Source organism: Larimichthys crocea, chromosome XVII, assembly GCF_000972845.2.
Source record: "Larimichthys crocea isolate SSNF chromosome XVII, L_crocea_2.0, whole genome shotgun sequence".
In the NCBI taxonomy this organism is placed as follows: Eukaryota; Metazoa; Chordata; class Actinopteri; family Sciaenidae; genus Larimichthys; species Larimichthys crocea.
Window position 1 is genome coordinate 4,176,730 of NC_040027.1, and position 19,212 is coordinate 4,195,941.

At 37.7% G+C, this 19,212-nt stretch overlaps 2 protein-coding genes across 2 annotated transcripts; one reads left to right on the forward strand and one right to left on the reverse strand.

Moving 5' to 3' along the window:
- Nucleotides 1–273: 273 nt before the first annotated feature.
- On the reverse strand, nucleotides 274–4,334 carry tm4sf4 (transmembrane 4 L six family member 4). Its single transcript, XM_027289921.1, has 5 exons — nucleotides 3,826–4,334; nucleotides 2,457–2,546; nucleotides 1,453–1,598; nucleotides 939–1,125; nucleotides 274–775 (listed from the first exon to the last, which is right to left on the reverse strand). The coding sequence occupies exons 1-5, from the start codon at nucleotides 3,997–3,999 to the stop codon at nucleotides 758–760; spliced, it is 615 nt and encodes a 204-aa protein (XP_027145722.1). The 5' UTR covers nucleotides 4,000–4,334; the 3' UTR covers nucleotides 274–757.
- Nucleotides 4,335–5,472: 1,138 nt separating this feature from the next.
- On the forward strand, nucleotides 5,473–18,444 carry LOC104935999 (glutathione hydrolase-like YwrD proenzyme). Its single transcript, XM_027290377.1, has 12 exons — nucleotides 5,473–5,722; nucleotides 7,346–7,499; nucleotides 7,581–7,734; nucleotides 9,086–9,292; nucleotides 10,792–10,944; nucleotides 11,023–11,110; nucleotides 12,072–12,243; nucleotides 13,805–13,961; nucleotides 14,316–14,498; nucleotides 14,581–14,665; nucleotides 14,984–15,079; nucleotides 16,371–18,444. Exons 1-12 carry the CDS (start codon nucleotides 5,623–5,625, stop codon nucleotides 16,514–16,516), a joined length of 1,695 nt encoding a protein of 564 aa, XP_027146178.1. The 5' UTR covers nucleotides 5,473–5,622; the 3' UTR covers nucleotides 16,517–18,444.
- Nucleotides 18,445–19,212: the final 768 nt, after the last annotated feature.

Consider the following 19,212-nt stretch of genomic DNA (forward strand, 5'->3'; position numbering starts at 1 on the left):
CAGAAGAGGACAAAGGGAAGCCTGGATACTTAAGTGCAAAGCTCCATGTGTGCTAATATAACATCAGCTGATCTAGCAAAAATAGAACTAACAAGGCAAAAAAACATGGGCTTTGAGCTGCTTTCAGACTTGGCTAAGATTAAAATATTCTACCATTGACTGGGCTGTTGTCCACAACCAAATCACAGCTGCACCGATATTGCTACAACATCCTTCCCTCTCATGTGATATTGCTCAAACAACATATTTGTTATGACAAATGATAACAAGGCACAAGATGTATGAGTTTATTGATGGCGTAGATACATGTAGGTCCATCTCTATGACCTTTTAACCCCCATAAGACTCAGGCTTACAACACTAAAATGCCCAGAAGGGGGCAGACTTGCAACAGAAATATCTCAATGGAAATATATTTAAACAGGTTGCCATTTTTGTATAAGTTTGACTGGACACAAACAAAAACAACATAAAAAGCAGAACATAAATGCTCTCATCAGTTTTTCATACTAAAATAGGATATTTACTTTCTGTTTTAGCTGAATAGCCAAAAGTTAATAATACAACAGAGCAGAGGAAAATCAGTGTATTCCGCATATAGAGTAAATTAGAGCTCTGTCATTTCACCAATGTTGTTAGTACACACAATGTAATCAATGAGCTCTTATGCAAAAAATTATAGCTATGGAACAAAGCAAGACAGCACTTTGATCCTCAAAATGAATACAGGAAACAGCCATCTTCAGGCAGGAAGTGCTCAGACGGCTCCATCGCTCTGAAAGACAAACATTATCAATATTTTAACCAGTCCTAAAGTTATGAGCAGTTACAGAGAAAGTGTTGCATCATAAAAGTGGATTCAATTCAGATTAAATTGATCAGGTTCTTTTTATAAATAGACTCAACTGAGCTCCTCTCATGTCAGACTAGATACTAACCCCTCCACAGCAGCCACAGCAATCCCCACACAGACATCCAAGCAGACCGTTCACCACCTGCACAGCACACAGTGCCACCTGGATCAAACCCATGACCAGCAGCACAGAGAATAGACCGAGATGCCAGGACACCGCATTTTCCGGCTCCAAACAAACCGTCCAGCTAGTTGTGTTGGACAGGTATTCACTGGAAAACAAGAACAACAAGTTTATGCCTGTTGATGCTTAACATCAATTTTGATTTTACACATACAAAGAATTTGTTCTGGTGTCGTTAGTGCTTTACAAACATTCTCTAAATATAAACAATTCAAAATATAACAATATTAATATATATATATACCAAAGCTAACCTATGCTAAGCTAAGCTAAAAGACCTCCAACTTCTGAGAGAAACTACATCTCCCATACACCACTGCATTTGTGATCATGCTGGTAATTTTAAAATAAAAGATAAATAATAAAATAAAAACTTAAAACTTGTTTTAATACTTAACAGCGGTGTGTGTCATACCTTCCTAAGAAGGGATTGTCCCACGTTATGTTGCCTCCAACATTATTCTTACATATAGGTCCGTGGTTTATGGCCACTGCAGAAACTATTACCGAGTACCCAGCCCCCACAACACCCACAGCTGCAAACAGTATGGAACTCAGCATCTACAGAAAGAGAGCAAGAACAGTTACTCATATTTATATTTATATTATACCTTTAACAACCTCGCTTTGAACGTCTGTGACAACAATGAAGTTATTCTTTCAGTGTGCAGAGATCAGGCTGAGGGTCACCAACAGAACACGGCCAACACTGACAGACTTTTGTTTCCTGATTCTTTGCTGGACTCCACACACACTCACACACCTCCACATTCCTGAAGTATTGATCAGTATGTGTGTCCGAACCAGAACAATACACACTCTGTGTGATAAAGTCATGTGAAACTCCCATCGGAGGAATTTCTTGTTACAGTTATTGAAATCTCATCAATTTGCGTGAGTGAGTGAGGGTGTGGGTGGGTGGGTGGGTGGATTAGTGTCTGTGTGTGTTTATCATTTATAGCTGTATAAATCATGGAGGGTGTGTACATAGTGCCATACTGTTTATTTTACATGTTCAGAATGATTAGACTGTCTGTGATTAGAAGTCGTTTTTTTTTTTCTGTTAGGTCAATCATAAAGCTCATCATTTAAAAAAAAAAACTATTGTAACTAAACTATGTCTTGTTTTCTAGTGTACATTATAAAATCAATGATAGCTGAATTCCATTTAGATGTTTAATTTAAGTAAACTTAAATGTTCTTAATCCTCGGTGTTTCTACCTGGATTACTGAAATACTCCAGTGTTTAACTTTAAGGTTTTGTTTCTGCAGAATAAATATGGGAGCCGGCCTAACCTTCTAATGGCACTCTCATGACTTTTGCAAGCCACAGCTGTGAATAATTATTTCATTATTGTGTTATGGTAAGATACAAGTTATACTTATACATATAAGTTGAACAGTGAAACATCTCCTCACCGCAAATCTCCGTCCGCAGCTTTCGTTACCACAGCAACCGCAGCAGTCATTGTTCTTCAGACCCAGGAAGACCAGAGCTGGGAAGATCATCTGTCGTCCAAGTTCACACACACACACACGCACGCACACACACACAGATATGACAGTTGATGAATTATTTGTTCCTCTGCTGTTTGCAGAAGAAAATTAAACTTTTTATTGCCCCACCGTAATCATTAATCATTAAGTTTAACAGTCTCAACTCAACTCAAAGTTTATTTATAAAGCACATGTACATGTTAGGTTAATACATATAATTAACATAAAATACCATGATTACAAAAGGTTAAGATAAATGCTAAAATATTTAAGCTTGATTAAAAGCCAGGGAGAAAAGGTGCGTTTTTAAGGAGGATTTAAAAACCTCAAATGATCCAGCAGATCGGATGTGCCAGGGCAAATTATTCCAGAGCCTAGGGGCCACCGCCACCTTTGATTTTCATTTTTGTTTTAGGGGCGACCAGTAGCAGCTGACTCATGGATCTCAAAACTATTATATAACTAGTACCTTAATGTGCCATTTGTTAAAGCTACACCAATTTTCACCAGGATTGACCTTTTTTTTTATTGATTTAGTATGCCATCAGAATAAAAGAAGCTAAAATCACATCTATAATTCTACACATAGTGGCTGATTCATAGATTCAAGGAGCATTTCTATTATAATGTTCCCATTTCTTGTGAACTAGCTGTACTTTAAAAATAAATAAATACATATCTCAGGAGACCATTAACTCTTCCGGGTGACAACAACAATTATATGTAAAATACATAAAATTTTAGAACTGATTAATTAATCAGTTAATTAATTTCTTTTTTTTCTTTGTTTCTTTTTCTTTTCTTTTTTTTAAAGAAATGCTGAACACATTCAGTCTTCAATTACAGCTTCTTTATTGTTAGGGCTTGCTTTCTTTTTAGTGACAGTTAACTAAATATATCTTTAGGTTCTGGAATGTTCATCACACAAAAAAAGCAATCTTAAAATGGCACCTTTTAGACTAAAATATTGATCAATTAAAGAAATAATTGGCAAAATTAACCTAGAATCAAAATAATCAAGCATTACAGACCTAATAAATTAAATTTGTATTCATAATCTACTGTTTTCAGGAGTCTGCACAGACACAAGGGTGACATCGTGATGACAAAATGCCCTTTGTATGTGTTATAGCTGTTTAAAATGAGAAAAACCACACACAAAAACAGAAGAAAAGTTATAACAGCTGGTCATGCAGTGCACATCTTCTCCTCTGTAATAAATGTTATCCGATAGTGATATTGTGAATTCTATTAGATATTACTGTCAGTGTTGTAATTTTAATGTACTCACCAGCATTCCAGATCCCAGAATACCTCCAAAGTACCAGACTTCGTTTGTGATATGGTCTTTGTTAGTCGCAGGTTTTCCACCAGGGAAGAAGAGCAGGATGTTACACAGCAAGCACACAATCGACAGAGGTATCAGCGTGATCCCCAGACACTTGGCAAAGCTGCCTGAACACATTTTGACACCGATGTTTCAGTCGGCTGTACTAGAACAAACTCCTTGGTTGTTGGATGTATTTTGTGAGTTTTGATCAAATTTGACAAAGCAACAGTGTCTTGTTTCCAAAATTGAAATTTAGACTCAAATCTTGTCCGATCTATGTCCACTCCACAACGATCAGAGATTAGTATTTAAACTGCCACCCCACTTGTTGACTTTATATTTATCTCCAACTGCAGCTTCTACACCCTTTAAACTTGATTGTTTCTTCAAAATAGCTCTGTCCACTTTACTGAATCCTCCGAACGACCCTGTCTGCCTCACCTGTCCTGTTTGTGAGGATGTTTGATGCTTGATGCCTTTATACCCCCACCCCACCCACCTGTCTCTCTGTGTGCTCTCACTGCTTCAGTTTTACAACAGCCAGCTTCAGTATGGCAGGATCACACACACACACAGACACACACACACACACACACTGAAAGTCATTAATGTAGGATTACATACCTGTGTGTGCACACAGACACACGTTAATGTTCTACCAATGTTTTGTGTACATGGAGACAGAAGGGTAAGTGACAGATAGTTGGTCGATATAGCCAAGCCCTCATGGCTGATGTACATCTACTGCTGGATTAGTGAGTAACAAGAAAGACTTCTTCACTAGTTAAAAATATCTAATCCAACAAAGAGTTCAACTCTGTATAAGCTGTCATAAATAAATAATTCATCTTCATTTTTTAGGCTGACAGATGCCTGAAAGTGAAACATGATGATTTTTAGCAATGATTTTCACTCATCACAATAAAACACAAAAAGTAATGTGACAAACTGATGTGTGTGACTAACTAATCAATGAGCCCATCATAAAATCATTAATTGTGGATTTTTTTTTATTATTTATTTGCCCTGTAATAAAAAGAGAAACACACACACACAAATGAGTCATTAATATGTGAACATTTAAAGTTGCAAAATTTAATTTGGATTAAATCCTGGCCTGTGGTCTTAAAAAGTATTATTTATATGTATATGTATTTTTACTTTGTCCTAAAGAAATTAAATCTAATTTCACCTATATTTTTATGGATGGAATGGCCCAACTTGAAGTGAATTTAAACTTGGAATTGAAATTGAAATGTGAGTTTCCCAAGAACTTCTGCTATCCTAAACTTATTAGATTATTTCCAGCCAGCTTTAAGTGAAGATCATCCAATTGAAACAACGCTGATAGTTATTCTTATTTTATTAGAAAACCATAAGCATTGTCTATTTTATTCTATTTAAGTTTCTTAATTCTTAATTCCTTATTAATGTATCACTGTTACAGGGACATTTTGGTTTTCCATTTGACACCTTTGGTAGTAGTTGTTAGTGTCTTACAATAGAGTAATAATAATAATAATAATAATAATACAATTTTCATTGAATTGTTGCTGCTGACCCATAATTATATTCAATCAACGTACATCCTCCATCGATGTCATCTGTCATCCTATCCCCTGAGCCACAATCAATCGACACCGAGTAACCGAGCAGAAGTTGAAAGTCTAAAACAGCGGGCACTGTGAGGTGTGACCTGTTGGTTTGTCCTGTTGTTGTCAGTGGTTGTTGTCAACACCTGCCTCTAGTTAAGGCGGGATGGATACCGACTTGACCTTCTCTTCTCGTCGGTCACCTGTGGTGTGTTTACACGGCTGTGTGGCGTCGAACCAGCCGCTAGCTTCAAATGTAGGACTGGGTGAGTGGAAAACTACGGAAGCGCATTGCATTCAGTGGATAAAAAAACACCTTATCTTTATAATTACGAGATAAGAAAAGGTGCCTGATTGGCCACTGCACTTCGGTAAAGTCATAGACATATATACGTACGACGCCGCATTGAGCGCTGAGTCGTACGTCGACGTCGTCGCCATTTTGGATGTGGCAAAGTGGAGCGCAACCTTTAAGTTGCAGAGTGGCAACACACGGAAAAAGCTGTGCAAGAGTATTCTTTACCAAGGTTTTTAACTTGGAAACACACACACAGACTGCAATTGTATAGCTGTATAGATATGTATGTTCATCAGTGCCCCCCTGTATATATGTTCATCAATGTGTACCCCCCTTCGTGTGTATTTCTGATATATTCACACTGTTTATACTGCTACATCTACACTGTGAATATCTTTTTATATTTGTCATATTTATACTGTTTATATTTGCTGTATTTAGATCTGTTTAAATTTGTATATATTTTTTATTTTGTATTTCATGTTTATTGAAACAGCAGGGATACACACACACACACACACACATATCTATATATATATATATACACACACATTAGTAGCTGTAAACACTCACAGCATTAGAAAAATACATACCTTGATTTGGTGCTGACATAAGGAGTAAACATTTATAATCATCACTTTAAAAGTTACATACGTTGTATTTGGTGCCTATTTGTTTCCCAGATAGTGTGTGTGTGAATGGGTGTATAAGAGGCATTAACTTAAAGAACTTTGTAGAAAGGCGCTTTATGAAGTTCAGTCCATTTCCTTTTATTAGTTTACGGGCAGATCTGCCACATCCAATATGGCGGACACGTTCATGTAACGCAGCAACGGACCAACCTGCTCAGTGAGGCGTCTATGTATATGTCTATGGGTAAAGTTAGAAAGATATTGGCACTTCCGGGATCAATAACCTTAAGTGAAACATTGTCAAAACACAAAACATGCATATTTTCATATTTTCAACCCTAGTAAGACAGACAACGAGCTGCAACATGTCCCCAGCTACTTCTGGGGTGATTTTCAGGTTCTTTTACTGCACCATTTTCTAATAAAGTGATGTTTTCTGACAACTCCAGTACATTCATTTGGGCCGTTGTCCAGTGACATCCCCTCTCCATCTCTCACTCTCTTTCCTTCCTTTTTTTAGAATGGGGTCTTCTGATTGGTGAACGACCTCTGCCTCTGAGCCACAGCACAGAGTAGATCTGTCATTAAAATAGTTGCAGAATAATTTTCTGACAGTAGATTATCATTTCAACTCTATATATACTGCATATATCTTATATGTGGCCACCATCTTTTTTATGTATATATGCTCAACTCATATATTTCCCCTGCATTCACAGCAGCCATTGGTTCTCTTTGCATGTCATATTGGCATGAAAATCAATGTGCATTTGCTCAGGTAATGTAATTAAAATACAGAGTGGTTTTTAAAATGGCTCCACTGCACAAGCAGTCAATTTCATATTCATGGTTATATTTAGGCCTGTACTGTAGTGTTTGCAGAGACACGCACTACTAGGTGAGAAGTGATAAGATATGTTCTGTTTGTTGACCATACATGGATACGTATTTCTGTCCAGACATCCTGAAGCGTGGTGGTAATGCGGCAGATGCTGCAGTCGCCATAGCAGCAGCACTCGCGGTAACAGAGCCGTGCAGCACCGGTCCTGGTGGAGACGCCTTCTGCTTGTTCTATGACGCAAACACTGGAGAGATCAGAGGAATCAACGGCAGGTGGACACTCTTCCCTCACACTGTGGTTGTTGTCTTCATAATACAGATTGCATAGCTGAGCCTCTCTCTCTGTGTCCTCAGTGGTCGTTCGCCCAGAGCTCAGACTCTGGACTTCCTCAAAGGACGTGGTTACACTGCAGAAGCCCCTCCTTCACCTTTTGATGCCGTGTATGTCACAGTACCAGGGGCCCCTGCATGCTGGTGTGATGCAATACAGCTGTTTGGTAGTCACAAGGTCTGACTGTGTGTGTGTTTGTGTATCCGTCTGTATGGAATTATGTGTACTGGTATGTGTTTATTGCAACACTCAGGTAGCCCATCAAGCCCATCTAATATAATCATTTACTTGACATAAACACCCTAATTATAAACACTGCAAGGGAAACCACCAACACACACAAACATACCAGGAAGTATACTGTGTTCTAAACAGTGGTGTAGCAGGTGTATCAAGGCAATATAAACAAGGAGTGGACAAACTTTCATTGCGCTCTGTGTATATGCACTTTTTTTGGTCAAAGCGACAGTAACAGCCATATATGGTAGGGTTTTTACAGGCTGATGAAAACAAGGTCCTCAAACTTAAATTACATAGTGTATTTTTTGTCAATGACACATTTAAGCTATATTAATTCAAAAACTTGTCTTACAAAAATACATCTCCTGCTGTTCATCCCACAGAAACACGTTGATGGCTTTGCACTGTGCTAAACGAGTGCAGCTTACTAAGGCAAAGTATTTTAATGGTCTAATTTTGACGTCTTGATAAAACTTTAAAAATTGGAAAAAAAACTTAATTTTCTGCCAGAATTTATATATAAACTCAGGAAAAAAATCACAGGCTTCATGTGGTAACAGCAGCTATAGTTTGAGCTCCTGTTTTAGACTAAGTATTAAGGTGTTACATTACACTACACATCTACACAATCTTATACTGTGTAACTAAATATCCCCCAAAGATTCTTTCAGAATTTTTTTCCTGAAAGGCTTTTCCTATACACAATTACATAACTTTCCTTAGCTGTGTAAATTTACAAATATAAATAGTATTACCAGGTATTTTTATTATTATGGTGTTTTTATCGTGATTTAAACTAGGTGGCATTTATTAATGGAGAGGTAAGAAAAATGTTGATTTGTGGAAAGCAAAAGATTAAAACTGTTAGAGATTGAGAAACTGTGTATTCGTGCTTAAGCAACTTTAGTGTTGGACATTTGTAGTTTTCTAATTCCCATGAATGTTTAAAATGTAAAAATACATGTGACTGTTATAATATCAGTTCAGCACCAATTGGATTTTGGTAACAGATGTTCAGTTGTCTTAAACATTAGCACTTTCAGCTCTAGTACCAGTTACTCCAAATCAGAAAGTTTCATTCCTGACTCACAGTTGCAATCAGTCATGAGCATAGAGTCCTCTTATTTGCACAGATTAATAATAAGATCAATATTTCTGGGAATCCCTCAGGGGAAATTATAAACCAGTCTTAGTATCCACATATTTCATCTCAAAACAATGACTCACACTTCCTGCTCAGGTTTCCTGTGAGGTAATGAGCGTGTGTTTCCTCTCCCTGTTTCCCTAGCTGTCCTTGCAGGAGGTGCTAAGGGGGGCGGTAGAGCTTGCAGAGGTGGGGTTTCCTGTTGGCGAGGTAGCGGCTCACCACTGGGCGAACTGGGTGGCTGCTCTGAGAGATGCTGGGAAGGAACTAGGTGGGGACCTGCTAATTGATGGTCACACACCCAGATGTGGACAAGTGTTCAGAAATCCTGCCCTGGCTCAGACCCTGAAGGTAAATCCTTGAAAAGAACAAACAGAAAGAACATGTTCATAGGTCACGTGAAGATTTTTTAAAATTTATCTTATTTAGACAAGAAGAAACAGAACAATGTAGAGCCCCAGAGAAAACACCGCACTGGTTCCATGTGCTCATAGAGCTTGTTTGCTTTTGCTAAACTTTATCCTTCTAGTGAGCATCGTCAGACCTTGGATGAACCCATTAGTGTGTTAGACTCAGTATGAAAGGAAAACAAGGCAGATAGAGGGAGGGATGAGTGGAGGGCAAAGTAAATGGACAGTAAATTAGGGAACTAAAGAGAAATGGAAGCGAGGTAGAAGAAGGACAAGGTAAGGAAATGATGGAAATACAAAGGTGAGATGGTTTCAGGCGAACGGTAAATTAATGGACTATTTTTACATGAAAAACAGAAATTTGCAGCACAGGTACACACAGAAACAGAAACAGTGCATAAAACAGTTCACTCACTCTTATGCAGTGGTTGAAACGTAACTATGGACATTTACTCAATTATTGTACTTTTGTGTACATGTTCCTGATGGGGAACACAACACATGGGCCAGAAACTGGAGATTAAAAATATAACTGAAGATATAATTTGAGGAACTGCAGTTTTTGACACTTGAGCTTTGGCTTCACTTCACACTTGGTTCAAACAGATGATCATCTGTGGTTCATGAACAGTTCATAATGAGTGCTTCTGCCTTGTTATTGTAAATTAACTTGAGAAATCTCACGCTCAGAGTTTGCAGCTCTGCTCTAAATAATTACTTGAGTCAGCTAAAGTGGAATATAATTAAAAAAAAACTTGTTAAAGTATAATAACTCTGACATATAATGCACACATGTAAATTCAAGAACATGATATGTGACACTTTAATCATTTTAAGTGAGGTAGCACATTTTTTTCTGACTCTTCTACTTTCCTGTCCATTATGTGAATGTGTGACCATGATTGTGTGGACAATGTGATATTCATAAAACCACACTCATTCTGTAGTTTCCTGTCTGTGACACTAGTCTAGAACCACGGCTGACCCCACTGTGTGAGTGTGTTTGTCTGCTTGTGTGTCACCAATAAAGAGCTCATTGACTGATGCTCTTTTCTCTTTATTATTACATCAAACACTCAGTCTTTAGTAATGCAATAATGCAGGAACACAGCCAAGTACGCCTATGATAACTCCCTGCAAGAACACACGTTCTTGAGACAGTAGAAACAATAGCAGTGACCTCAGCCTCATAGATGAATGGTTTCCATGGAATCATACTGTGCCATTCCTAAGCAGTGACAGTGTCGTCACTTCCTTATGGTGTATAATCACTCACTCACACACCCCATGTGGTCCATTTGATAGCTTTGATTGGGCTGGTACTGGATTGGTATACACAATAGTGGATACGTCACTCACAAATCTTTAGAATTAGACTTGTGTGGCGTTACATCATGCAAAACATCTGTTTGACTAAATGATCAATTGATATTTTAACAGGAGCTTGGAGAGCGTGGCAAACCAGCTTTCTACCAGGGCAGAGTGGCACAAGCCATCATCGATGTCATCAACCGAAATGGAGGAGTCATGACCCTGGATGACCTCAGCAGCCATGACAGTGAAGTCATCACCCCCATAAGCACAGAATTCAAAGTGAGCTCATAAATGCTTGATCGTATCTGTATTTTGATAACCTGGTCAGTGGAGGGAATGACTCCATTGTGTGTTCAGGGTGTGCGTCTGTGGGAGCCTCCTCCTAACAGTCAGGGATTGGCTGCCCTGCTGCTACTCAACATCCTGGACAGTTTCCCCCTCAAAGGTATTCACTGGCAAAATTCCATTCATTGAAAAAAAATAAAGCATAAACCTACAAAAAAACTCCAAAAATGCCTTGAGCACCACAAGCAAAATTTCTGTCACCTCATTGTGTTTGTGCGGTGACAGAAATCTGAAGCTACTGAGCTAAATTTGTCATTGTGATGTTCATTCATCTCATTACAACAGTGACAGTGGCTTTTTTTTTAACAGCAGACATCTTGCGTTGTCACGGTAGGAAAGCACAGGTGTTACCAGAACCATAAATAATGGCTCTCTATGTGACCAGTACTGGTCCGCGGCCTGGTTACTGGGGACCGCTGATTTACACCTTTTCTTTTCCTAAATTGATGTGTTTTTCTGCCACAAAAAAATCTCTTTATTGTCACTAATATCAAATATAGTTGAGTTTGGTGCAATGGCTCCATTTGAAGTGGCTTTCACCCTCAATCAGAAACAGTGACAACCTAGTGCCAGTGACTGCTGACTCACTCGACATGAATCAGTAGACGGCTCACACTCATCTGACTCATCTTGGAAAGCCAACTCACAGACTGGTCAGAGCACAAATCAAACTAGTGTCTACCGCAACCACGTATACGTATATTTGAACACTCTTATTGAAACACTCTTATTGAAAATTGGCACTGGCAAGTGCAGTGATAGCCAACAAAGCATTTAGAGTTTAGCATTAAAATGTAATATCTAAAAGTAAAAAAAAAATTGATTGATGGTATGTTGATTTTTTTTCCTTGATGTAATCATGTAATGATAATATAATGTAATACTAATAATGGTTCTTCAAGTAGACAAAACCAAAAGTGACATGAAAAATTAAATATTTGTGGATCATAGAATTTGATTTTTCGCTGCTCTGCCAATTTATTATCATTCTGTGGTTTTGTGTGTGTGTGTGTGTGTGTGTGTGTGTGTGTGTGTGTGTGTGTGTGTGTGTGTGTGTGTAGCCATGGGCCACAACAGCTCTGACTACATCCATGTACTGGTGGAGGCTGTGCGCTTGGCAATGACAGACGCTCAGCGTTACCTGGGCGATCCAGACCATGTGACCATCCCTTTGGACACCTTACTGGACAAGGGTTACAGCAACCAGCAAGTGCAGCGCATCAGCATGGACAGGTGTGTGTGTGTGTGTGTGTATCTATCGGCACCAGTGTGTACCAGTCGCGCTCTGTTGACTTTAGATAGGACTGTAGACTTTTACTTCCCCAGACCTTAACGTTCATCCCTTCATGCCATGGTCCCACCTCTACTGCTCTGTCAGCTCTGTGTGTGAGTGTATAGGTGTGTGTTTCTGCATGTGAGTTTTTATGTCTTTATCAGTTGTAAGACAAATAGACAAACAGGCTATTAAAGTATAAAACAACATAATGATCTTTCCTGCACACACCCACCAACATATTCTGTGGTACGGAGTCCTGCTGTTGTTGCTGTTTTAAAATAGAATCATATACTGTTTATTATTTATATTACTTATAATAACCATGATTCACTGAGGGTGTGATGATGTACCATCCATGCATTATTGAATAAACACAACCTTAATGATTTAACCAGCCCTAAATGAAATGTGAATTGGAGCTAAATGTCTCTGATTAGCACAAATATGAAAAAAAAAATGGTGTTGTGTAAAAGCGTCTTCAGAGGCATCATGTTTACATGCACATAAGAAACCAAGAAACCAGATAACCAGGGCAAATACAATGAAAACAGGATATTACAGGTCATGTTTACCTGCAGTGCCATAACTTGGTTACCGTAAAACCTGTGTTTACATGCAAAAAATTCTCAGTCAACGCCCTAGGATCATTTTGAACCATGGCTGGTTTATGGTTTATTAGTGACATTTACTGAAGAGTTTTTTGCTCTTCCTGGAACATTCAGTCTGACAGTGCTGAGAGGACAGGTTGTGACAAAGCATGTCATTAGAGTTGTTCAGTTCAGGCCCTGTGCTCTTACTTATGTCCTTTATTTTTCTGACATTTGGTAACAATTATTGTATTTACTGTAACACATGTATATTAGAAAATAATTGCCACTTTTAACTCATTATTTATCTGCCAGTACATTTAATAACTGCTCAAGTTTTTTCTGTGCCACTGCCGCTCATGTTGCTAAGTGCATGCTCATGGTGGGAATTTTTGATACTCCATAAATCATATTATAAAGAGTACAGTTTAGACCTGCTCTATATGGAAAGTGTCATGAAATAACTAAACATGACCAATAGTGGTTTTGTAGTTTCCCCCCGCTTCTATTTGTTACGTTAAGGTAAGCTAACTGGCTGTAGCTTTATATTTACTATACAGACGGTGGTGTGGTGTAGTGGTGTCACTCTTCATATGTAACTCTAGTCAAAATACATATTTCCACAAAATGTCAAACTCCTTATCCTGCTTCCGTTAAAATATCCTCGATCCTCGTTTTTTTCATGTACAAACAGAATGAAAGGTGCCAAGAAAAGTGCTTTGTCATGGAAAATGCTGTTTGTATTTTATCTTATCCATTCTTTACTGTGCGAATTTCTTTTTGCATGTTCTTTGACCAACACTTGTTGTCCTTAGTCGAGTTCGGCCAGATTTTCTGGATATGATACATGTTAATGTTGACATGATAAAAACAGCAACAAAAATAATGATGTATGCACGTTTTTTATATTTGTGTGTGTGTGTGTGTGTAGGGCCATGGAACACGTGGAGCCCGGCCTGATGACAGGAAGCGACACCGTCTATTTCTGTGTGATTGACAGTCAGGGCAACGCCTGCTCATTTGTCAACAGCAACTATATGGGCTTTGGAAGTGGGCTGGTTCCTAAGGATTGTGGATTCTCACTACAGGTCTGAGGGGTCAGAAAGATAGCATGAGTGTGTGTTTGATGAGATGAGCAGCATAAGTGTGAGAGTTTCATGATACCAAGACTCAAAAATAACAAACACCACGCATAAATTAAGGCTGCTAATTTTCATATTTTATGATCTTGTTTTGCATGCTAATGTTAACCTACAAGAGCAGGAATGTGTACTGTGCTTGTGCTTTTTGTGTGTCTATGTAAATATGTATGCAGTAATCATGGGTCGGACCTGTGAAGACATTGCTGGGGTAGCATGATGCCATGCAGTGAACATCATTTACAAAAACATAGAACTAAATGAGAAGACTAAAAAGCTTGGTTCATGGTGTTCATCTCATAGAATCGCGGTGCCAACTTCACTCTGTGTCCTAACCACGTTAACTGTGTTGATGGGAGTAAGCGGCCATATCACACCATAATACCTGCACTTCTCACGGACTGTGCAACCGAGTCACAAAAGCCACGACTCCTTGCTGCACTGGGGGTGATGGGTGGTTTTATGCAACCACAAGGACACGTCCAGGTACGCTGTAATCAAGGCTGGACTGGTGAAGCATGAATTGCAGAAAACTTTATTTAGTTAATTTTGAATCTCCTGTGTTTAGGTGTTGTTGAACATGATGGAGTTTGGGATGAATCCTCAACGAGCTCTGGACGCACCAAGAGTCTATGTACACTATGACCACAAAAGTATGCCCTCAGTACACACACACAGATTCTGCATACATACAGACAGCAGTGTGCTCGCTTAAACATTATTTATATTCATACAAAGGTCATCAAATTAATGTTTTATTAGTCATAAAAGATGTAGCTTTGTATTCGTCGTATGGTTGAGTGGTAATCAGGTGATACTCTCTCTTCTGTGTTATGACATTGTAAACTGTAACTTCATTTGTATACGAGATGAGAATTTATTTTGAAAGAAGATAGTATGTGTGTCAGGCTTTTGTCCTGCTCATGTAAAGCACAGCATCATATTCTAAATAAAACATCCTGTGTGTGCAGCTGATCAGTGGTTGGTTAACCTGGAGGAGGGTGTCGACAAGGAGGTAGCCGAGGAGCTGAGAAGAAGAGGCCACAAAGTCAACTGGCCAGTCACAGGTACCTATTTTTTTTATTGAGATAATTATTGTTTGCAGTGGATGAATGGTATTTTTTACATGACAAGTGTACCGTGCGTTCGGAAAATAGACAAAATGGAAATGGAAAACAAAGTGAAACAAAAAGACATTTGCAAGAAAGACGTCACTGAGAGTGTCATGTTTGCATTCAAATTTCAAGGTCAAGTCAAGGTTTTCCGTTGATATATAAAAAGGTGCTACATTGAGCTGATATGAAAGTTAATGTGTTACATAAATTATTATATTGGTGTTTATTAACAGCCATAAACAAATGAGCCCATGGCTGAAAAAAATAAATGATGGTGCTTCCTGTTGCAAACAAGATGTTTTAATTCATTCCACTTCCCTCCCCGGCATCGTTCTCAGTGAGTGTGTGAACATGTGAACCTTCCTTCACCTCATTTGTGTATGGACTGTAAAAATGTGTGATTCACACATTTTTGTGTGAAATGTGTGATTCACATTTTTATATATATATATATATATAATATATATATCTCTCTATATATATATATAAAAAACCAAATCCCTGTACACTTTCAGCCCTAACAGCACTCAGAGGCAAAAGCTTGTCCAATCCAAGAACAGAACCCTCAGACACTATTATTGTCCAACAAAACTCAGTCCATCTGTGTGAACTTGTGGATGTACAGTATGCAGAATCGTACATGGTATACCATTAATTGTCTGAGATTTTACAATTAACTTTAAAATGCTGTGGAGAGCTATTTCTAGATTTCATTCCTATTTTTGACAAACTTTCTCAAACGGACGCTTCTCATGTCTCAAAATGAATGTTGCAATGAAATACAGATTTTCCAGAGAACGTGTAGCACCTTTAATGAAATGCTGAATTCCCGAAATGAATTCTTGTTCTTAATTCACCTTTCTATTTTACTACCTTTTATTCTCAAAGTAAGTGAAGCCAGTGTGAGTGTTCTACACACTCCTGGCCTGTGTGTGGAGGATTTATGGTCTCATGTTTGATTAAAGTTATGACACTTGGTCATTCATTAACAAAAAATCCAATTTAAGGAAACACTGCTCATCACTATGCTGTTCATCGCTTGAGGAAAAAACACAAGTATCTTCCTCACTGTCTAACTGTCACCTTTACCACCTCAGATAAACACGTTATAACTACTGAACAGCACAAACTGGACATTCTGTTGCCGCCGTTCATTTATCCATTAAACCAGAATTACGGTGCATAGCAGTAATTAAAGATGAGCTCATGGTTTTCATGTATGCTTTCATTCAAAAACACACAGGCCACAAGAGGTCTCAGTTTGGACGGGGACAGATCATCACAGTGGGGGATTGGTGGAACCCTTCTGTCAATCAAGCTGATTATCCATCCAGGGTGCTGTGGGCAGGATCAGACCCTAGAGGGGATGGCTGTGCTCAGGGATACTAGACACACATGACCTCCTCTTCTATGTAGATACATTGATCACAAAGCTTATTGATGACAAAACAAAGTGTTTATTTTGGAGCAGAAATACTATATATTTTAATTATATTATAAATCATATATATTTTTAACTAGCTGATTGATGTTACTATGTAGGAAGTGGATAACGACTCAGGTTTATGACATAGCATAGCATCATAGCAACATATTGTACCTCCATAAAGATGTTGCTGTTTGCAGTTCAATTCCATTCAGTTTTATTTATATAGCCTCAAATCAGGACAGAAGTTATCTCATGACACTTTCCATATAGAGCAGGTCGAGACATCAGTTCATAAGTCAAAATGAATAACTCATAATGTCTCCTAACAGTTTCAATTTATATATTTCATAATTTGTGATGGAGTCATTGGTGCCATGTCTCTCCACATCTTGATTTTAAGCTGCATTTATAAGCTTGAGCAGATTTCTGTCTGCTCTTAAACGCAGAACAACAAATAAGAAAACAAATCTGTGTATAGCATTAAATTAAATACCAGACATGCCTTTCCTCAACTCTGTGTTTTTAATGAGGTAATTATCTGTTTCAGTCTCTTTAACCAGTCTCTGCTGATCTGGTGTTTGCTAAAGGTGAGAACAATATGATTACACGTATATAGATTTAGATAATAATGTGATGTCAATCAAGTCAATCAGTGTTATATGAGTGTTATATTCAATTGTTTCTATACTGTATTTCCAACGATTTATGAAATATGCTGGATTTATTCATGATTTTGTACTTTTTTTAGAAATGACAAACAAATGTGACTTATTGATTGTACTTACTGATTTTGCACCTGATGAAGATTTGGGATTAAAATATCTTCATCATTACATAAATAAAATGCAATGTCCTTTTAGATATTAAAAAATAAGTTGTTGTTTTTTGACTCAGCACCTGGACAAGATAGATGTGCATGAGCGCTAGTTTCTGAACCTCTTTTCTAATCCAGAGTGTAGATATTGCTGAGTTGTTTCTAATATTGAATGTTAGTGTACTGCAGCTGTTCAACATAATGTGGTGTTCAAAATAGTGTTCTGTTGTACCAATTGTGGTTTTTCATAATTTTCACCACTATCAAAAATCAGATTCTAATTAATAGTCTATTTCTATTAAATCGAGTTTCAGTTTATTATGCAGATTAGTTAGCTGAGTGAACTCCCCAACTGTTTGTTCTTTTGATGACCTTTCCATCATGATGTGATGTAGCACATGATGCATCTGTTTTATTGCACGATGATTTACCTTTGTGTGTGTGTGTATGAACTTTATCTTTAAGTACATTTTTAGCTATGAGGAGACGCCCTGCTGCCCATCAACGTTCCACACAGACAGACAGATAATAGAGACAAATAGACAGGATGTGTGTGAATTATGTGAGTGGTTTGGGTTGTGTGAAAAAGGGTGTTGAAGTTGGTAAACAACTTGTAAACCTCTTGCACCCTGGAGCAGGAAGCTCAAACATGATTCTACTTCAGCATAAATCTTTTGTCGCAGAAACATGATTGGTTCAGACTTTCACAGTTGATCTCCTTACAACTCCAAACTCCAGCCGGTACCAACCATTTCTTCCTATAAAGAGCCATGTGTTCTGTCACCTAGACACACTATATTTTATGTAATCTGCCTTAAATAACAGTGGTTGCAACAGCTTACAGCACAGTTTATCTGGATGTGCTGCATTCCAGCTGGATTATAAAGCAGCTCACAATATGCTGGGCCCCTGAAACACATATATGCACACATAAGCAGTTTTTCTGACGCAGTAATATTAGGAGTTATCTTGTGCCCTATTGCCCTACATTGATTTGCTGAGTTGCTATCATCCTGACCTAGAAAAAGTTAGCCTCGTCTGTATAATGAATTTGGAAAGATCTATGAAAGATTCTAGATCAGTTTGGTACTTTTTTTTTTTTTTTACAGTATTGCTAACAACTATTAACTAACTGTTTAATTAACGTAAATCCTTTAATTCAGTTTTAATACCATATAAAATATTTTTTATATATTTTTGCAAGTGTTGGAAAGTAACATATTACATATTGTATACTCAAGTACTCAGATATTCTGTGGTAGTTCTACTTTTTTATTATGTATTTCCATTACCTTTAGACGTCTGCTCCATATTCAGAGGGAAATATTTTACTTTATACTTACTATATTACTATTACTATTACAGAGTCCCTAAAGTCCCAAAGGCTGCTATTTTTTTATCCTGCGCACACAAGTTGTTATTTATCTTGTGTGCACACGATAAAAAAAAATAGCAATCCCTTTGGGACTTTGGGGGCTCCGTAAACTATACTTATCTGACAGCTATTTATTTCCTAGTTAGTTTACAAATTTTAGACATTACACATGAAACTTATGATTGGTTTATAAAATATGATGTATTGTCAGAGATTTTACTACTGCACATTGGCTGCATCATTAATAATCATCCAGTGCAATAAATAATGGCTTTGGTGACTTTTTCTGCAAAAGGAGTACTTTTACTTTCGATACTTTAACTACATTTTGTTGCTAATACTCTCATAAAAGTAACATTTTAGATTAATATCTTTAACAGAGTCTTTTCATGATCTGGGATTGCTACTTTTAATAGTAAACAATGAAAACGAATACCTCCTCTATCCCTGCTTCATGCATAAAGTCT

Bases quoted from the DNA above. Each gene is read 5' to 3' on its own strand.
- tm4sf4 (XM_027289921.1), bottom strand. From the start codon at position 3,999: ATGTGTTCAGGCAGCTTTGCCAAGTGTCTGGGGATCACGCTGATACCT. The intron at 1,599-2,456 runs GTGAGGAGATGT...CTCTTTCTGTAG, and splicing joins GCTGCGGACGGAGATTTGCG to ATGCTGAGTTCCATACTGTT. The intron at 1,126-1,452 runs GTATGACACACA...CTTGTTTTCCAG, and splicing joins GACAATCCCTTCTTAGGAAG to TGAATACCTGTCCAACACAA.
- LOC104935999 (XM_027290377.1), top strand. From the start codon at position 5,623: ATGGATACCGACTTGACCTTCTCTTCTCGTCGGTCACCTGTGGTGTGT. The intron at 9,293-10,791 runs GTAAATCCTTGA...ATATTTTAACAG, and splicing joins CCCTGGCTCAGACCCTGAAG to GAGCTTGGAGAGCGTGGCAA. The intron at 13,962-14,315 runs GTCTGAGGGGTC...TTCATCTCATAG, and splicing joins ATTGTGGATTCTCACTACAG to AATCGCGGTGCCAACTTCAC.